At 38.4% G+C, this 19749-nt stretch overlaps 1 protein-coding gene across 2 annotated transcripts in view; it reads left to right on the top strand.

Annotated features, from left to right (window-relative positions):
• igsf3 (immunoglobulin superfamily, member 3) overlaps positions 1 to 19749 on the top strand; it is a 111299-nt gene that overhangs the window by 12145 nt on the left and 79405 nt on the right. The window contains exon 2 of one of the 2 annotated variants that reach the window (XM_044132196.1): positions 16174 to 16551. In XM_044132196.1, the coding sequence (XP_043988131.1) occupies positions 16174 to 16551 (378 nt within the window). Of the gene's footprint in view, positions 1 to 16170; positions 16552 to 19749 lie in introns of both variants that reach the window. The other variant, XM_044132195.1, reaches the window with a different exon arrangement.

Here is a 19749-nt window from a genome sequence, read left to right as displayed (position 1 = left end):
ATTAAAAAAGGTGACTGTTTAATTTATTATGTGTCTATATGCATATCAAGTCAACAGGGAATGATCTTCCTAAATTATTCCCCCCCCTGACAGTGTAATAGCTTTAAGAAAACACTGCCGTTCATTTGGTTCATGAGGATACTATGGACGCTATTTAACAATTTATCATCATATTGTCTGCATTTGTTACTCTCCAGTTGTAAATCTAAAATATTTAGATTAAAAGAGAGTTTGGGATTTGAAAACCTGTTATTCTGTTTGCGTTAACATATATATATATATATATATATATATATATATATATATATATATATATATATATATATATATATATATATATATATATATATAAAAAAAGAACATTTCCAGGGCTTTGTTTTGTTGGCATTTTGGCCTTGTTTGATTGAGAAAAGTCTGTTTACTTCTAAGCTCAGAGCTCAGAAAAAAGGGGCTCGTCCAGAGAATTAAATTTGCACAAACTGCCACTGACCTATTCTGGTTTCTTAGCTTAAACGTATTCACAGATTGCTGGCTTTTGTCATTCTTATTTGTACTTCAGAACAAAAACTGTTTAAAAATCTTATTTTGACTGTTTGAGTCACTCACAAGAGAGAGTAATTTAAAATCATCAGGGGATTTAAATCATCTTATAAAGTTAAAAGAAAATATAAAGTGTAAATCAGTCTAAACAGAAATTATGGGTGGGGGGAAGTAAAATATTCAAAAGTCACTTCCTTCATGAGACCCTGCCTAAGAGCTGATTGTAAATAAAAAGAACAACCTTCGCTTCAGGGGTATTTTATCCTGATGGATGCAGTGGAAATTCAGCCTGGCCTAAGTTTTTGAAGGAGACATCCTGCCTGCTGCAGTAGTTTAGTGAGAAGCTACTGCTGGACACAGAACAGGGGCAGCTTTTGCTTTGTATCTCATTTGAATCTACTCCCTGACGTCTGTTTAACCGTCTGGTCTTTACACTCCTCCACAGATTCACAGAATCTCGTCGCTGAGCCGGCTCATCTCTTCAGATTATATCTCGCGTGTTTCTGATAACAAACCCCAAAACAGCCTTCTAGCTATTAGTGAACTGGTTTGTTCTTTTTGGGCTGATTTGCATGGTTCTCTGCCTTGTGCACGTTAAAGGCGCTCCAGCTGCCTCCTCTGCAGTGAATAACCCCTGACCTCCCTCCCCCACTGTTTTTTGAAACAATGCAGGGCCCATCCCACCCATTCTTCAAAGAGCACTAATTAGAAACTGATAGTAAGTGGGATGCAAACTAGAGGGTTTATTCACCTTAAACGGGGGCTTTTGTGTTTAATAGTCACGTTTATCTCCAACCTTCTCAAGACTAAAGCAAAGCCCCTCTCTTCTCCTTTGGAAATTTGTCTGCTCCTCCTCCCTTTTTTTTTTTTTTTTTTTTTTACGTTAATGTGGTGGGAGCAATGACGGTGGCTGGCTGGAGAGAGGACTCCACTTCACTCCTCCACACCAACACACAAACACAGAGCTCTGTGAGCTACTGTCCCTGCATGCAGCTACACTCTCTCTGCTCCCTGCTTGATCCTACACCCAAGCAGATCCCACGCTGGTGGGATGCACACCAAGCGCCGTAACTATGGCTACGGCTCCCAGCACGCACACAGCCGATCCAGGAGCGGTGACAAACGCTCAGCCTGCCGTTTCCCATTCAGACTGTGTACCTAACTTTCTGTCAACAACAAAAATCTATTTGGCTCTCTTTGTGTTTTCCCAAACTATCCCTTTTTCCACTTCACTCCTCCAACCAAAAAACGTGGATGCATTTGTATGTGCATCCTTATTTTGCATTCGTGAATGCGCGTTTTTACCCAGCTCCTGTCTTTGACAGCTGGGGAGGCAAATGACAGACAGAGGCAGAAAAAGTCTGATTGAAGTAGACTAATTACTACTTAATTACTTTTGTCTTCCAATCTGAAGCTTTATGTACAAACGCCATGGCTGAAAGCGGGTTGCCAATCATGTAAAAACTAGCAACTGTACATTAAGTAGATGCAGCTGTCTGACATAATTGTACACAAGTCTGAGATGGATAATGACTGAACATAGGAGCGTCTCAGCTTGGTCTTGCTTGCCTTTATTAGAATAATTTATTCACATGGATTAATTTTGGTGTTGTGATGTGGTTAATTCTTTAGTTTAAAACTTTTGTTTAGCGTAGATTTGGGACTGCATGAGTATTCAAGAGGACAAAATAGGGGGAAGTGTGTGAGGTCAGGAGGATTTTTGGGGGAAGGGGTAGTTGGAGGTTAGTAGGGTAGCAGGTGTCCACAAAGAGTTAATGGACTAAGTGCTGGGAGTATAACTGGAGGCTGTTAATGTACTCGAAGAGTGTGTGTGCCTGCGTGTATCAGTGTGTGTATGTGTTAAAGGGTTGATGTGAAGGATCAGCCCTTCATAAAACCAAAACTGGTGTTGCCATCCTTCTAGCTATTAGTGAGTCATTAAAACTGTTTTATCTTACCAGTTCTAACAGTATAAAGAACTAATCTCCGGTTAGGACTTGACACTAACAAATGATAACCTTAAGAAAAAGGACTATGATATTATTGAATTTACATTTAAATTTAAAAAAGGATCCTAAGGATGCTACTTTTAACAAAAAATTATGTACAGTTTCATTTTATTTAATGGACTTAAACAAAAGTAGGAAATAATTACCTGGTAAAGTTAGTATTTTTAAGAAAACTTGTTCATTTAATTAGATAGGTAATTAGATGAAGTTTGTTCTTTCGTAGCCTAACAGACATGCTGAGTGTAGCTTACCGACTGTAAAATGTTGCCTTGACAGGCATATATCACTATTTTATGACTTTTTCTTTTCAACTGTGTCCAGGTGCTCTCTGAATGCAGTAGCTTAGAGATGCAACAATAGAGCACCCTATGGAGGGATTTAAAAGAGCTCTGTAGTGAGGCCAGTCTGCATGTAATTTACTACCATGGCCAGTGACTGCTGGTGACTAAAGCTGCAGTTTAAAATGCAAAAATTCTCACAGTAATTAAATAAACAACATTGTTTGTTCTATGACTCTCTCTTCCACTGTTAAGCTAATGCTCATGGATGTCAACCCTCCAGTTTTTCCATATGCCAGAATACTTTTATGCAGGTGTCACTTTTCTCCATGGAATCAGTATGTGTTTTACTCGTGGGGGTTTAACAGCCCTACAGCAGTGTAGCTGTCAAAATGGCACTCAATGGACACGGTCTGTCAAACCTCTCCAACTTCTAGAGGCTGTCCACAGTTTCGTCACAGCAAGATGTTGTTCAGCCATAAAACGTCACTTCAAGCTAATGCTACACATGCTGGGGTCCAGAGCAAACTCAGACTACCAAAACAGGATGGGTGGTAAAATGTTTCCTGCGGGTGTCTGAGCCTCATTTGGCTCAGACACAGAGAAACATTGCTACTTTTCTTGACCTGATAAAATCTAGAACATGAACATCTAGGCACCTAGAGTTGCCTAGATGTTCATGTATCAATGTCATAATCCTAAGGCAAGATGATTTTCCCATGGAGAATCAGCCATCACCATAAAAATATTTTCTGTTTGATAAACAGTGGTAAGACAGACTGCGTTTCATTGATGCTTACTTTAAAATATATTTATGTTTTTCACAACTGAAAACATTTCCACATTTGCCTTGTTACATAAATGTGAAATTTTAAATTTGAAGCAGTTTAAGACTTACCTTACTACCAGAAGTTGACCCTTGACTCCAGCCATAACTGCCGGTTTTAAGCACTGACGTAAACGCGTCCAAGTTGCATAAACATTCCCTCAGTTCATCACATCCTGTATTAAATGTACAACTCTCTTATGTTCTTGAGCACCAAGCTCCCAGAAAGCCTGTCTATTTTATCCAACATTCTCATTCATTGAATACATTTCTGTCGGAGCTAGAGAGGTGCTCTTCTTAACTAGCAAGCTGCAGCTTCTTATAGTCACTCACTCTTTTTTATTAATTATTCATTGACAATATGGTTAGTAAGGAGCTGACTTGACACATACTTTTTAGATTTTAATGGAATTTATATGACAAGATTTTTCTCTTGCTGTGCCACATTTGACTGTGGTGCAGCAGACGAGTTTCAGCTCTGCCCAGACTCTCCCTGTTGACTTTTGCTGCAGTGCTCCAAAGCTAAATGGCACAGTCGTGCACACTATTTCCAACTGTGTTCCAGAGTAAGCTTGCATACTTTGCTATATTTCCATGTTGAAGGGCAGATTAATAAAGCAACATGTTGCATTTGATAAATGGTTGCTTTGCAGGATGAGCAAGAGAAAAGCTAATGAATGTTGATCGAAATTGTGCTCAGGCTGTTATTTGAATGGATCAGAGGAATCATTGCGTGCTTATTAAATCTGATTCCAAAGGCTGCTGTTTTTCTGTGGTCAAACAGGAAGGCGAAGCAGCTGAGAGTGTGGGAGGGAGGATAAAGAGGCAACTGTTGAACAGAGGAGGATAGATGTGATCTGGCAAAAGCAATTAACCCAACAGAAAAATGATAAAAAGCATAAGAATAAAAGAGGAGTGAATATGAATTGTCCCAAACTGGAAATAAAAAGGCATTATGGTAAGTGGCCTTTTATGGGAATAACTACTAATGGATAGTGTTTAGTAAAGCCCAAACACTGACATATGACTGCACTGAAAATTCCCCTTTGCTTCCATCCTGGGTGCACCAGCTGTTATGAGCAACAGTGCAGGTGGGGTCATGACTGTTGTGGCCCAGGGGAGCCATAAATCAGAACTAGTTATCATAGTGAGAGCAGAGGAGAATATGACCGAGGTGGAAGTCACAGCGGGAGTTCAATTTCAGGCAAACTTGTGAGGCCTGGATTTGACTGACAGAATGTAAGCATTTGGCATAGACCTGTTTGCAGTGAGACTCTGCTTAGCAGAGAAATGTGCCTCCTGGTTTTTAAAAATTTAAGGCCTTTATGTATCTCTCTGTCCACGGCCTTAAGCTGCATGGATGTCACAGAGAGGCATGCAGCATGCCTCTGATTTTGTTGAACCAAATTAAAGTGTTTCACTTACAGATATACTAAACTTCAGTCTCACAGAGAACTTTAATGGAATAGAATAAAGGGACTTTTCGCTAGGATATAACTGCAGTTTTGAATACTTGTGGTTATATTGGAATAACGTATTAAAGTAGAGAAAACAACACATCCATCCACTTGATCTTTCCTAAAAGTTGGACATCATCGGATTTTCTCTACTCATGATTTCACTAGGAATGTATTCTTGGAGTCTCCCTTCGAGTTGAACTAATAATCTTACTCTCAGATCGCATAATTGGTACATTCTCAAAAATCTAAGATGTACACAGACATCTGTAGAAAGTTGCAGTGGACACTAGCAGGTGGGTAAAAAATGTATTGCGAAATGTATGTCTCGGAGCCTTTACAATAAGTCAACTGGAAACCATAAACTGGGATTTCAAAAAACAGCTCAAGTTCATCTGCGTCTTACGTAAAGCTTTTAAGAAACAAGAGGAACTTCTCTATCTGTTAAACATGGGAGTAGCAATGGCAGAGCTAGTTTTTGGGATGAGAGCTAATACTGAAGAAAGTCTGCTTTTAACAGTGAAAAGACACATGCGTCAGTAGTTAAGGGTCACAAAAAATGCAAGGAAAAACAACTAGATATTGAAAAAATATGTGTCTGCTTTCAATCTGAAGAAAATGAGATTCTCTCACTCTTTTGTGAGAAATATTGTACACTAGCTGGGGGTTACTCAGAGTTATTTTGGTTTGATTAGGGATCCTAATCAGTCACAGTATGTAAGCCAACTGGTTGAAATGGAAATGAGAACCAAGTCAATTTGAAATAAATGTTTTACAAAGTCTTTCAAAGCACTTTACAGCTTAGTGAAACCCTGGTTTGATTTGATCCTTTGTATGAGGACTAATCTCCATAACTAAAAGGGGGAAAACAGATTTGAAAAGCTGATCTATCGGTACAAACTGCTTTATGTGAACGCAATGGAAGTAGGAAGTGATAAAATTAGGGCACCAATTAAGGAAGGAAGGTATTTATCCACCTCCCCTTGTGATTCATATAAATGAAATGTTGCAATTCTTGCTTCCTTCTGTGTGTTCTTACTGCACATATTAAGGGAGGTCATCAGTTGGATTGCTTGCAGTTTTCTGAGGAGAGGGAACAAGGTCACATAAGGTAAAAAACGTCTGGAAAAAAGTTAGTTTGGCAATCTCATGTTATAAAAAGATTCTCCAGCAGTGGGCTACACATCCATTTAAAGAAAAGATAAACTGACTTGACAACATGGAGGTTATGTTAGACATGTGGGGGTGTTTAAAAATCTAACATTGCTCCACAAACTTCTTTGGCTTGGACCTTTAGTTGGACATCCTGCAGACTAACGTGAGCTCTCCTTACACTTCGAGGCTTTATGGAATGTTTTCTAATATCGTTAGAGATGACAGCAAATGCAGAATAATGGGAAACCAGGCAGAAGGTTGCACAGCGTCACAACCCATACATTAGAACTAAATAGCTTCTCTTCTGATGCTGTACAGCTCATGAACTTGTCTTCACAAACGGCACACTAGACTTTGTTTTTATTCTTACATGGGCATTGATGTATTCTTATATTTATTTTTTATGCTGCTTTGTTGTTTTTGCTAAATTTACTATATCTGAGTAAAAAGGACTGATGTATGCAGAATTTCATATCTACTGAAGAGAGACTTTTGGTATTCAAATTGATCTCGTGTAGGATCTCTCTGACCAATATGAGACCACATTCTACAATTATTGCAGAGACAATTTTCTAGCCTTTTTAATAGTTTGAGAAACCCTTTTGAAGTGCAAAATGTAAGGGGAGGTAAAAAAAAAAAAAAGCATATCTGTCTGAAATACATTCAAGGAGTATTAACCTTTCTCTTGAAGTACTAAATCAATAGTTTCTCCCTGAAGTCACTGGCTAGGAAAGATAAAGCTATTAGGCCCCAAAGATGGATATATGTGTCCTGATTAGGAGTCCTTCTGCACTAGATCCTTGTGTCAAATCAGAGATAAAGACGACAGGTTGAAAGTATGCATAGCAGGCTTATTTAGAGTTTGCTTTCAGGTTTCTCATTTTTTTCTATTCCATCAGCTAATCAGACTGATATTTAATAATCAGAGCCCGTGCTGTTTGAAATAGTTCAATATAATGGAGAATGAATTCTGAAGTCTTGCAGAGCAGAGTCTGTTACACACACAAAAATGAATCAAAAGCTCAAAAAGAGAAGATATGCATTGCATTGAATTCTTTTCTTGTAATATTCTGTGCTGGTATCATTTTGATGACATGTTTTATTCTCTTCTTGAAACTTGCACAGTTTTCTAACTACTAAGAACAGTGCACTTTAGGTGCAGCATGAAAGATTCATCGTTGTACTTAATGAAGGGAATTCTGAATGCATATATCTGAAGAAATAAGCCATATTCTTAAGAAAGACAGGAAAGGGACACAATGGATGGCATGTTGAAGCATTGTTGTGATGAGGTGATGAAGGGCAAGTGTCAAAAAGGGTAGGAAATTCTTAGAGGCAGAGGCCAATGTCAAGCTGTCAAATATGGCAATAATGCTAAGTCAAATTTATTTTAAATTGTTCACAGTACTTTTTCTAATACCTGAAGGTGACATAGTTACTTAATTATGGAAATATCAATACCCCCTCCCAAAAAGTTAGTTTTGGCTCAAATAACTATTGGAAAGATATTTTCTTTTGAAATGTCCAAAATGATGATGCTACAGGCAGGTATTCATCAGTAGCCAGTATTACATTACCGGTCGCTGCAAAGCTACAGAAAGATCAAGAAAACCAAGGTCTTATTTTTGAAAAGGATGCTTCAGGTATTTACAAGAAAAAACTTTTTATTTCCCTCTGTCTTGATGCAAACAGAAAGTACATTAAAGCAATCTAACATGTAGTGATTCATCTCATGCCTTCTGATGTTTTTGGGTTTCAAAAGCTTTGAAAAGTACAACGATGAATCATTCATGCTGGCAAACAAAATAAAAACACACACTAAAAATTGAAAATCCTCTTGATCGTTACCTAGGCATCCAATATTTATATGACAGACACATGACCATCCTTAGCTCTACATGCTCCATTGATATGGAGACACAGTATTCTGACATACACAATGATTACTGTTATGCTCACTGCCTGTACATCTTGTACTCAGTTGCTTTTGCTCCGATTAGTGTTGTGTGGGTGTAATGGGCAGTTGTTGTAAGTGTTTGTCAGCTGTTGAAGTGACCAGACGGCCTGTCTTACCGGCCGCTAATGGAAGTCAACTCTTAAGTCTCCCTTTGTATCAGCTCTTCTTCAAGTTGCACTCACTGTCACACCTGTTTTTCAACTGACAGAGCTTTCAGTGACAAGTGTTTTCTGTTAGCTGCTAATACTTCAGGTCTTTTTTCTTTTCTCTTTCTTAAGAAAGATATTTGTCTGCAAAACGTGGATTTAAAAGATTCTATTTAATAAATTAGTCAGGCAGTAAGGGATCTGTTGAGGGGTCTGACGCTGGGAGCAGGGTCAAGGGTTGTTAATAACATGCCTGTTACAATGATTTTTACATTCTGATGCAGATGGTGATTATCACTGCAGGAAGGACAAGGACTGGAAAAGGAGAGAGGGGGAGAGAGAGAGAGAGAGAGAGGAGGAGGATGCTGCCTGAATTGTAATGTTTGATGCTGTCCAGAGCCACTCAAAGAGCCAAAACACTGTGAAAGAGAAACGCTGGGGATTCTCATCAAGCCATTAGGATGACATGATTTCCCAGTGTTATCTACTGACTCATTTCTTCCTCAAAGACAATATGGGCATTTTCAGCCTCCAAGAGCTCATTTCCTGTCACTTATACGTTGGCACAAGTACAAAATCACTTGTCATGTCAATAAGAAAGTACTTGAAGATGTGTTTCATATGGCCTCAGTCAATCATTGAATGTCAACGTTCCCATTTTTTATGTCTCATCTTTTTTTGCTCATCAGAGAATCTGTCTTTTTTTCCTACTCTTTCTGGTAAATGATGGTAATGGGGTCAAACGCTTGCGGTGGCCTGAGGGCAGAAAGATCAATGGCGGTACAAGAGAATTTTGAACCAGTACTGGAGGAGTGGGGGGGGATATGCTCTGATGTGCCGTTTATTTCTCTCTGATATACATATGTGCAGAGTGTAAGTGAGTGTCACACTCATATATTCACTTAGCTCAGTGCTTTTTAGGAGTGGTTGGGACCCTGGAGGTAACTGTCGGCCTCCTACTGTTTTCGCTTTTTTTTCCCAACCAAGCAATTTCTTTCTCTGCTCTTTTCATCCTTTACTTGAATTTTAGGAATCTTCACTGGAACCGTTGTATAAGTTTGAACTTCTCTTGGGGCAGATAGGATATAGATTTAATCCCTTTCATAATTGGTTCATATTTTAATAACAGATGTTATTTCGGTGATGTTTCTTTGTCATGTAAGTAGTTGGTTGATAGATTGTTGGAAATGCCTTCTGCTAAGGAAGACTGCTGTAGTTTATGCTAAATTAGTGTGTACTAGGACTGAACCTCATCAAAACTAAAAAAATCTACAACTCAGCTGAGCTTGTATATTAATATGAAATTACATCATAAAATATTCATAGTTAATCACTAGAAAAACACATTTGTTAGCAGTAGTTTGCTACAAAACTGAACCAAGAGCTAAAAAGTTGTATTCCATCAGAGTTAATTGCACTCATTAATGAGATGATTAGTGAAAAAGACTTGGTGCTTGAAAAATTGACTGTTTACTTAATGTAACATGAGTTCATTATAAGTAAGCCACTCTGGTTCATTTTCTAAGTCTGTTTGTGAGTGTAGTATAAGAATATAATTGACATTTTAGAGATTACTCTTAATTGTTTTGAACAACAAGCAAATTTGATTCAGGTTTTCATGTAATGTAAACAGATAGGTTTAAAGCTAAAGGTAAATGTTGCTTAAAGTACATTCATCTTAGTGCTAGTGCATGTTTTTGTCCAAAGGCAGTGTCATCCGTTTAGGTAATGAGCACCTTCCAGTCTCCTAGATGTATCTGTTCAATTGCTTTTAAGTACCAATAGTGTGGCCACTTTTACGGCCCTTTACATGCTGAAGTTTCAAATGAACATCAAACGGGAATGAAGATCTAAGAAACTTTGATTATGTCGTGGTTTTTGGTGTCTGCCGGGCTGGCTTGGGCATTTCAAAAATGATGATTTACTGGGATTTCCATCTACAACCATCTCTCAGGTTTAGAGCAAATGGACTGAATATTTCAAGTGAGTAGCAGTGATGTGAATGAAAATGCTCTGTTGATGTTAGAAGCCCTAGGGGATTGGGTAGACTGGTTTGAGATGATAGAAAGGTGTTAAAATGGAACTCTGGTTTTCGAGGAATGTTTGACACCCTGGTGAATCTGGGCCAAGAACAATGAAGGAGGTTCTGAAAGCAAGGGCTCCAAGTCTGTACTGCAATGATTCACCTAATAAAGTGGCCAGTGAGTGCATATGCATAGGTTTCCTTTGCCCATCTATCATTGGGGGCACCTGGTTATATTATCTAGTGGGGGATTAAGGTTGGGATTGGGGGAAATATTTCTATTTATTACTTGTATTGGAATATGTTGTCTATTTGACATTTCAGGCTGTGACATTAGTGACAAGAACGTCTAGTGTTCCTAAGAATGGAACATTAATGGTGTAAACAGCATCATGGAGGAGCATTGTTGTGATGACAGGCTTAAAGGGGAGTGTCAGAAGAGTAGGAGCTTCTTAAAGAAACAAAGTCCCAATTTCAATTGCAAAGTCAAATTTCACACGTCAGTGATTTATGACATGAATGGCATTTTGTTTATAACAACTGAAGGTAACACGTTTCAGATTTGTTTCACCAAGCCTTAAATTTGGAACATTATTTATGTGAGTGCCATGAGTTTTGTGACTTCGAGCACAAAAAGTGAACTCTTTCAGTGAGGTCAGTGTTTGTTGTTAGGTTTTGGATTTTAGCTGCCATTTGCATTTGTCAAACTTATCACGAAGGTCTACAAAATGCATTAAGTTAATAGAAATCGGCACAAAGCTATCTGGAAAACAGCAGTGTGTGTATGTGTGAGTGAATGAGCGAGGTTAGTTGATGAATACTTTGAATCTCCATGTTAGCACGTTTCCCCGCTGCTGTGAGTATCTTCTATATTACTTTCACCCCTGCTGCGTTTTTATTATACACCTTTCCAGGTGTATAATTATCACGTGTCACAGCATGGAGATGATGTCTGTGGAGCAGGCATGTTTCGCTGCTTTTTCCGCTGAGAATAAGACACTGGCCACAAATGATTGGATTAGTGTTTAACCCCCACTTCCACTTAGCTTAATCCGCTTTGCAGCTTTGTGTGTGTGGGTGTGTGTGTTTGTGAGTTTGAAATCATTTGCTCCCATTTCTATTTGTTCTAACTGATGAACATCAAGGACAGCTTGTTTGTGGTCACTCAGCATCATCTTCCATTGGAATCACACTTCCTGCATCCAGTGAAGGTGTGTGGGAAGCAGCTGGCAGCTAAACAAGAGAGATGAGAGATGGGGAAGCGGGAAACTGAAAAAAGGTGGGGTGCAAGAGAAAGGTACAAACATACAACAGCTGCGGTTTGCAGAAATGAAGATGAGCATTAATAATAGGAAAAAAAAAATACTTAGGCCTTGTTGGGCAAACCCAGGTACCTGGAGATCAAGCCGGCACAGCCAGAGGTGAGGAAGCTGTGGGGGGGTTGTGGGCGCAGGATTATTGTGGAAGAGTGGCGGAATAGAGAGATCAGTTGAAGGTCTGCAGGGTTTGGTATGTCATTGTCATCCTTTCTAAACAGCCCGCAGAACGATGGGCACTTTGAAGTTCCACAGAGCTGCCTAAATCCCGCCTGAAAAGATGCAGAGAACCGCGAGACAGGGAAAAGAGACAGGAATGTGGAGAGAAAGAAACTGCAGGGGCAGGACAAGGGAAGGGATTGATGACGGGTGAAACACAGAGGAGGGAAAGTGAGAGTAATCAGAAGTAAGGAGGCTCGTTTTAAGAGGGATGACAGGAGACAGGCAAGCGGAGGGAAAGCTCTTAATGCACCAACACTGTGAGAGATGAGTAATATTAGTTTTTTTATTTATTTATTTTTTTTCTTTTTGGAGGTGTATGAGTAATATGCTTCCAGCAGGTCTTGAAGATGGACTGAAACATGAGAAGCGGTGATGTAGCAGTACAGTTATAAGCTGATCTGAGCTGGAAATTGGTAGCTGTGGCGCTGCCAGATCAGCAAAGTGCCAATACAGCAAAGGGAAAGAGGCGATAGAGTCAGGGTCCTTTTTAACTTCATCCCAGAACATTTACAGCCAGATTCCTTTCAGGCATTTTCAGTACCAATAAATACTGCTCAAGATTTGCTCCTTTGAGAAGAATTTTTAATTCTAAATGAATTTCTTACTGTTGACGAATTTAGCAAATAATCTCTTTTTTGAAAACACGGTGTAAAAAGAGATGTGAGGGTTAAGTACAATGTCCATTGGAATACAGGATTTGTTATATTGGTTTCATTTATCTTCTAAACAAGAATTATCCTGTGAAAGGAAGCCAGAGGATGCAGAGAACTCTTGACACGGGAGACATTCATGACCGAAATAAAAAGAAAAAGGAGTCTTTCTAACAGTGAATACGTGTTAAAAAAATAGAATAAATATTCTATGAATAATTGTAATTAATTCTGTATCCCCAGTTTGATATTTTCTTCTTTTAGATGTCCCACAGGGGTATCTGTTTCTGCTTCTTTTCTATGGAACAACAAAAATGAAAATAAAATTGCTTTGTGCCTTTGCATAAAACAGCCTTTTGTGACAGAAGTAATATGCATGTGGGCAGAAATATCATCAAATGCATCCACAGCTTAAGTCAACTGAGTTTAATAATATCTCAAGTAAGGCTGCATAATGTTAGAAAAACCTGCAATAATATTGGTGAATCTGGTGATAGTGAAATGACTTATGAAAAGGGGTTGATATCTTTCTAAATTTGGTTCATAGTAAACAAAGATCTTAGATAGGGAGCAACTGGAAACAAAAGCAAAAAAAGTCAATCAGTGGCAATTTCTGATATGGGCGACGTGCAGCCTCCATTTTATCACATTAGAATCATATCATACTGAATTATGCCTACTGAAAATTGTTTTCATCTATGTATTTTGTAACTTTTCCTGTCATGTTTTAGTGAAAGATCTTGTTTGAAAAGGGTTATGCAAAATGTATTCACACATGCCATATAGCTCAACAATGAGTTGCACGAATCTCAAAAGCAAAGAATAGAAAGTGTTAGAGCAACATATGCATACTCACCGATACATTATTTGCTCATAAATGTATGCAGAAGTACAAAATTATTATGCATCTTCTTCACCAATTCCAGGTTTTTGTTGACACTGGCAAAACAAAGCGTGTGTGCATATTTAATCTTAAAACAACATACATATTTCTCAATGCAAATGGAGACATCTCTCACATGAACACACATTACATGGACGCAAAAAGACTCAAGTTAAGAAACGTCGAATGAAACAAAGTAACTTTAGGCGGAAGTGTGAGAGAGGCAAGGATGTTAACGTTAAAAAGCTGTTGTAGTGAATTATTAATACTGAGCATTGTGCCCACAGACTTAGACTTAAACAGACTTTCTTTCTCTAAAACACACACACATGTCTGCACACACAGTTAAACAGCTGCAATCCCCAGTTGCTTGTGCAGACAGGAAACGGCACGCTTGTCCCTCTGTCTAGATTTGGGGTATGTGTAAATGCTCTGTTGTCTCCGGCCTCAGTCAGAGGGCTGTTTGTAGTTGTTCCCTAAATGGGGATTTTATGCGTGTATGCGTGTGTAGGGGTGTGAGTGTGTGTTGGAAAAAGGTTGAGTCAACATTCACATATGTTGTATCTCTAAATATAGGTTACAAAGATGGGTAATGATCACTGTACAACGGGGCTTTTTAGACAGCAGCCTGGTTGTGTCTGTTCTCAGGATAAGCCCAGGCTTTAATCCATTTGCAGTTTAAAGAACTGTAAGAGCCAATATCAGCACTTTTTAAAAAAGATTATATATTCTAATTTTTACAAGTTTCCCCTTTTAACTGTGAAGCATGATGATGAGACTCTTTATGCTAATTTGTCCAGTGAGGAGAAGGAAGTTAGGAAATGTGTTGTCTGAGAAGCAGCACTTTGGAGACCTGACAGACTGGTACCCTACCCAGAGATTTAGAAGCACTCCAGCCTGTCTGTAATTCACCTCAGTAAAAAAATACTGATTTGAAGAAAAAAAAAAATCATTTGAAAAACAGAAGATTTCAAAAACTTCTGATGTGCACAGGTGTATTATTTTTTACCACTAGTCTGGTTAAAACCAGCCACTGGCACTAGACTTTGATTTGTACAGAGATTCTGGGCTCCTGGCTATTGAGGAACAATTGCTTCTTGGAGGCATAGGCTGTGTTGAGGGTTTAAATTTTACCCAGTCACTAACACTTGCCTGTAACATATATAATGCACCAGTTTATTGAAAATTGTCTGCGCTATAAACAAGAGAGAAGGGCCAATCGGAACGAGACAGCTGTTATTGTTAATTGAATTTGTGACCAACACGTACTGAACCACTTCCTTCACTTCCTTCACTTCCTTCCCTGCCATTGTTTAAACCACAGGCAGAGTACAATTCTAAAACAGCACAGAAAATCTACGTCAGCGTTTGTTGATTGACCCAGTCAACAACTGATCGATTGATTATCTTACCAATATCACAGTATATATTAGAAGACTATGTAATGCTTATACAGGTTTCACCTTTCTACACATAATCGTCTTGCATTTTACTCATCACGTTTTAACTTGGGACAGCTGGGGCTGAATGGGAAGTGTAATTGTCTTAAAATTGGTTATTGATTGGTTTTTGAAATTATTGCTTTATGTAAACTTTCCAGCATCATGTCAATGTGCCCTCAAGTAAGGGACTTGACCCCAGTTTGTTTAAAGATTCAGATTTCTGTGAATAAATGTTCTCATTTGTGAGTACAGTTAGGTGAATGCTGCTCAGGTGTAAAAGAGCTTTGAGTAGTCATTTTTAGAAAAGCATTAAATAAGTTTCATCCATTTACTGTTTCCATTGTCAAAATATTATTTCAAGAATAGAATAAAGTGCATTTCTTTTTTGTAGTTAGAAAGAACGGCTATTTTTGTGTCAGAAAAGAAGTTTTGAAATTACCAGATTAAAAAAAACTTTTTAAATTGACTCTTTAGGTTAATCCCTCTGCAGTTGAGAATTTAGACTACAAATATCATACTGAAATGTAGAAAAGACAGTTTTCGTAACATGTTTTAAGAAGCAGTACTGTCTGCCTGGTAAAATACATTTCAAAATGACCATAAAAGTGAACTCTGTCAGGGAATTTCATTATGTTTATCCCTTGCATGTTTGTGTGTTGCCAATAAACAAATACTTGTTTGTGTCAGCTGGCTGATGTTTCAGTTTGACTCAAATCCACGGTTTGTTCTCATCCATGCTCGGGAATAATGGCATGACAAAAAGATTAGGGATGCATCAGGGTAAACACTGTTTATTATCCACTTCAAAAGCCCCTGTTCTCTTTGCAGCTTGACAGCCTTAATGCGTCTCACGGGCTTGTGTTTTACCTGCTCACGCTGAGCTCTCACGTTAGTCCCAGATGGCTTCCTCTAACCTCAGTGTAGTGCAGCCTTATTGCTGTGCATAAGGTGAAGAGCTAATGTCTGAGTGCATGTAATAGCATTGAGTGACAACAGTTACGGTGATCTTTTCGAGTGCCATTTTAAAAGCCAAGCTCGTGTGACTGTCTGTGGGCATTTCTACCTCGGCAAGAACTGCTCCCAGAAGGCTTAGCTGCACATGCATCAGTCTTTTTCTGTATTTCCTGGGAGATGTACGGTGTCTAAACTGTGTCAGTGTTAAATATTTAAATTGCAGCTTTTTAACTCATGTTTTTCTTTCTTTTCTCCCCACCATCACTTCTTTCTTCCTTTTTGCTTCCTTCTCTTCCCTTTGTTATCTTGCAGCAGGCGTTGCAGTTGCTCAGAGGGTCGTGACAGTCCAGAGTGGACCCCTGGTCCGGACAGAAGGCTCCCATGTGACCATCTGGTGCAACGTGACAGGCTACAAAGATGGTGTGAAACAGGACTTTGACTGGTCCATGTACCTACCGTCAGTACCAGAACGGGAGATCCGGATTGTAAGCACAGCCCAGTCAGACTATGCTTATGCTGTGTATGCCCAGAGGGTGAACAGTAAAGAGATTTTTGTGGAGAGACTGAGTGATGACTCGGCGATTCTTCACATCACCAAAGTGCAGGCCAGGGACCAAGGTGTGTTTGAGTGTTACACCCCCAACACGGACGGGCGGTACCTGGGATCCTACAGCGCACGCACCAACCTCACCGGTGAGTCTCTGAACACACACATTGTCATTCGTCATCAAAGTGACAAACAGGAAATCTAAAATAAACCCATCACTATTAAGGTGATGACAAACCTACTATTAGAAATGGATTTTATAATATGCTGCTTGTGAAGGTTTGGGCTTCTGGTGGCGCCATGCAACCATTTTAATTTTAGCATTACACTGATATATTACACACTGAATTTGGAACTATAAATTATAAATTAGATTCTTTTTGCAAAGCCTTTTTGCAAAATCTTTGCTCTTAGTAGAGTTTACTAGTATAAGAAAATACAGTAATTGAATACATTCTTGATAATAAAGTCACAAATTAAACAAATAATATTGGTCTCTCTTAAAAATCTTTAGACAGTATTTTCTTAAAGGCTTCCTGAAAACTTGTTGCTTTTGACATAATTTTCCCCAAGTTGTCAAATTGGAGCATATACAGGGGGATATTTGTAGTTAATACACATTAGCATTTCTTTTGGCAAAGAAAGTGCTTTTCAGACCTTTAGTTATACTGAGAGCATTTGACATAAAAAAAGACAACTTGGCAAAGTACCTGTTACAAAGATTTTCTTTGTTTGTTTTTATTATTTGTACACAATAAGTTCTTATTTTATCAGCAAATATTGTTGGAGATAATAAAAACAAACTTTAAAGTAAAAAAAATATATATATATTTATCATCTTCTCCAGTTTGCAAAGAAGAAGAAGGCATCATCTTAAAAAAGCCAGGTGGACTGGAATGGAGTGAAAATGTGTTATGATGTATTTGTTGTCCAAAGAACTGTTGAAAGTCCATCAGGCTTTAGTTTTTAAGACCCTCAAAAAAACTAAGTACTATCCCTGATGGTATTCAGGATGGTTGTACTCAAAAGACATAAAAAACTGCATTAAGTAATTGGATTCTTATAATTTTGCCTAATTTTGGTCATAATTTGTCATATTCTAAAGAAAGGCAAATGTCTATTATCTGGTATCAGAATGAAAATGATGTGCAATAGAGAACTATATAATGTTCTCAGGTGACAAATGGAAGAAGAATCTGATGTGAGACTGAAACATTTTCATGCTAATTTATCTCTGTAATTTCTTAAACTAATATGATAGAGTGTAAAGACAAGGATATTAAATGGTTTGTTTCCAGGAATGAATTGGAAGTAAGAACTGATGAAATAGCAATCCCCGTAAAATGGGAGAAGGGAATACTGAAGTGGTGAACTGACTTAGTGCCCATCTATTTTCCAACTAAATACCAAGTTAATAAACCATGGAGCGGTGAATTTTTAAACTAATGAGAACAAATTATCCAATAGGACTAGTTCAGACACTTTCTGATTCCAGCACGAGAAGTGCAGAGGAGAATATTTTGCACTCTCTTTGGAAACTGAGGCGAACGACTGGGAACAGGCTTGAGAGTCAGGCTATCAGAGAACCTGCTAGCAATGAACAGCTTAGGAATTTTAATCTATGTTAACCTAAAATTTGGATTTAGTAATTGTGAGAGAAAGGACAAGTCAAAACACCCAGCACATAAGATGGAACGACACACCCCGGATTCACAAAAGCTTTAAATCTCTGTTTGGTGTACAATTATCCAGCTTAGGTTTCAGACACAATTATTTAAGATTCTGAGATGATCAAATGCATTCCAAATTAGTTAATAAAAATGTAAAATCTATTAATTATTTTTAACTCGGTTAAATTTGTTTTCGATTCTAAACTTAGTATCGTCAACGGCTGAGAACATTTCCTAGTTTTTACCAGTTTTATTATACAATAAACATCAATGCCATTTTTTAAAAATGTCTTAACCTTACTCATCTTGAAAGTGTAAAAAAAAATTTCTTTTATTATCAATAGTAATAAAAGTACTTTGAGGACTTAGGATTCTCTGCAGTGGCATTTAGTATTTAAAAGCTTAAGAGCAAATGTTGGACAAAACTCTGAATAATGAAGGTGTGTTCAAAACTTTGTCCTGGTACTGTTTGGTCCTTGATTGTTAATTCTGGAGAAATACATAAAGAAGAAAGTCTCTCTGAAGTATCTGTAATTGTCACTCTAGTTTCACCCAGTCCCGCCCCGTCTGCCTGGAGAAAGCCAATCTCTTAATCTTACACACATCCATACACAAGCCAACACCTATTCCCACCTTCCCACCTATTCGTTTCTTGCCTTGGGCTGTTTCTGTAGCATACCCACTGTGTTGTCAGGATGAGTGACTTTTTCAAACAGTCAGCACAAGTTTCCCCTTCAACTCCTTCATTTTCAGATGCATACTTAGATCTAATCCCCCTCTGCAAAAAGCAGCTCTGAAATCACAGCTGCCACAGTGGTGGATTCCATTCCCTTCGTAACTTCATGGCTTTATCCGTCACATATTTGACCCTGTTCTTGAGGCCAAGGCTCAGACCAAATGCCTCATGCTGAAAATGGGAATTACAAAAATCTGTGGAGTGGTATGAAACATGAGTATTTGCAATGCTTTTCTTTTTAGGCAAGCGTCTCATCCAGCTGTCCTTGCTGTCTGAAAGGTGATTAAAGATATGGTTTACATTTTAATTTAGTTTTTTTTATATATATATTTCATTGAATGGGTGATCCTGGACTTCAGCTGTTATAATTTCTAGTATGTTCAGTGTGATCTGAATGTAGGGCAGGGCTCAGTTGCAGGACGCTGTGAAACAGTGCTGCTGATAACACACAGTATTTATAGATCTCTGTGTGTGTGTGAGAGAGACAGAGAGAGCTAGACAGAGTGTGTGAACAGAGGTATTGAGGGACTGTTATCCAAGCTTCTTTCTGTGTCTCTAACCTCTTAACCCAGTTCCGAGGGTCAGGGGTCCCCTGCAGGGTCTCTCCCATATTTTTCTCCCTACCATTGCACAAACCCCCTATGAGTCCCCAGATGGCTGCATGAAGCCGTGACTCATGGTGTGAGCAAACAATAGCTTGTCCTCCCTACACTCTTGTCCCTGTTCTTCTTTTTTCCGCTCATCTTGTGTTTTCTATTGTGAAGTTGCTTACTTATTTCATCACAGTCGACCCTTTTTGGCAAAGGTTTACTTAAAAAAAAAAAAAAAAAAAGTACTTCCAGGGTAATGTCAGAGGGCTGTTCTGCACATTTCATTACATACACACAGATTTATATCAAGCATTCTCTTGTTTTAATTTTTATGATTTTTTTACTCAA

The sequence above is a fragment of the Gambusia affinis genome, linkage group LG11 (assembly GCF_019740435.1).
Source record: "Gambusia affinis linkage group LG11, SWU_Gaff_1.0, whole genome shotgun sequence".
Lineage (NCBI taxonomy): Eukaryota > Metazoa > Chordata > Actinopteri > Cyprinodontiformes > Poeciliidae > Gambusia > Gambusia affinis.
This window is presented reverse-complemented; position numbering and strand designations above follow the sequence as displayed.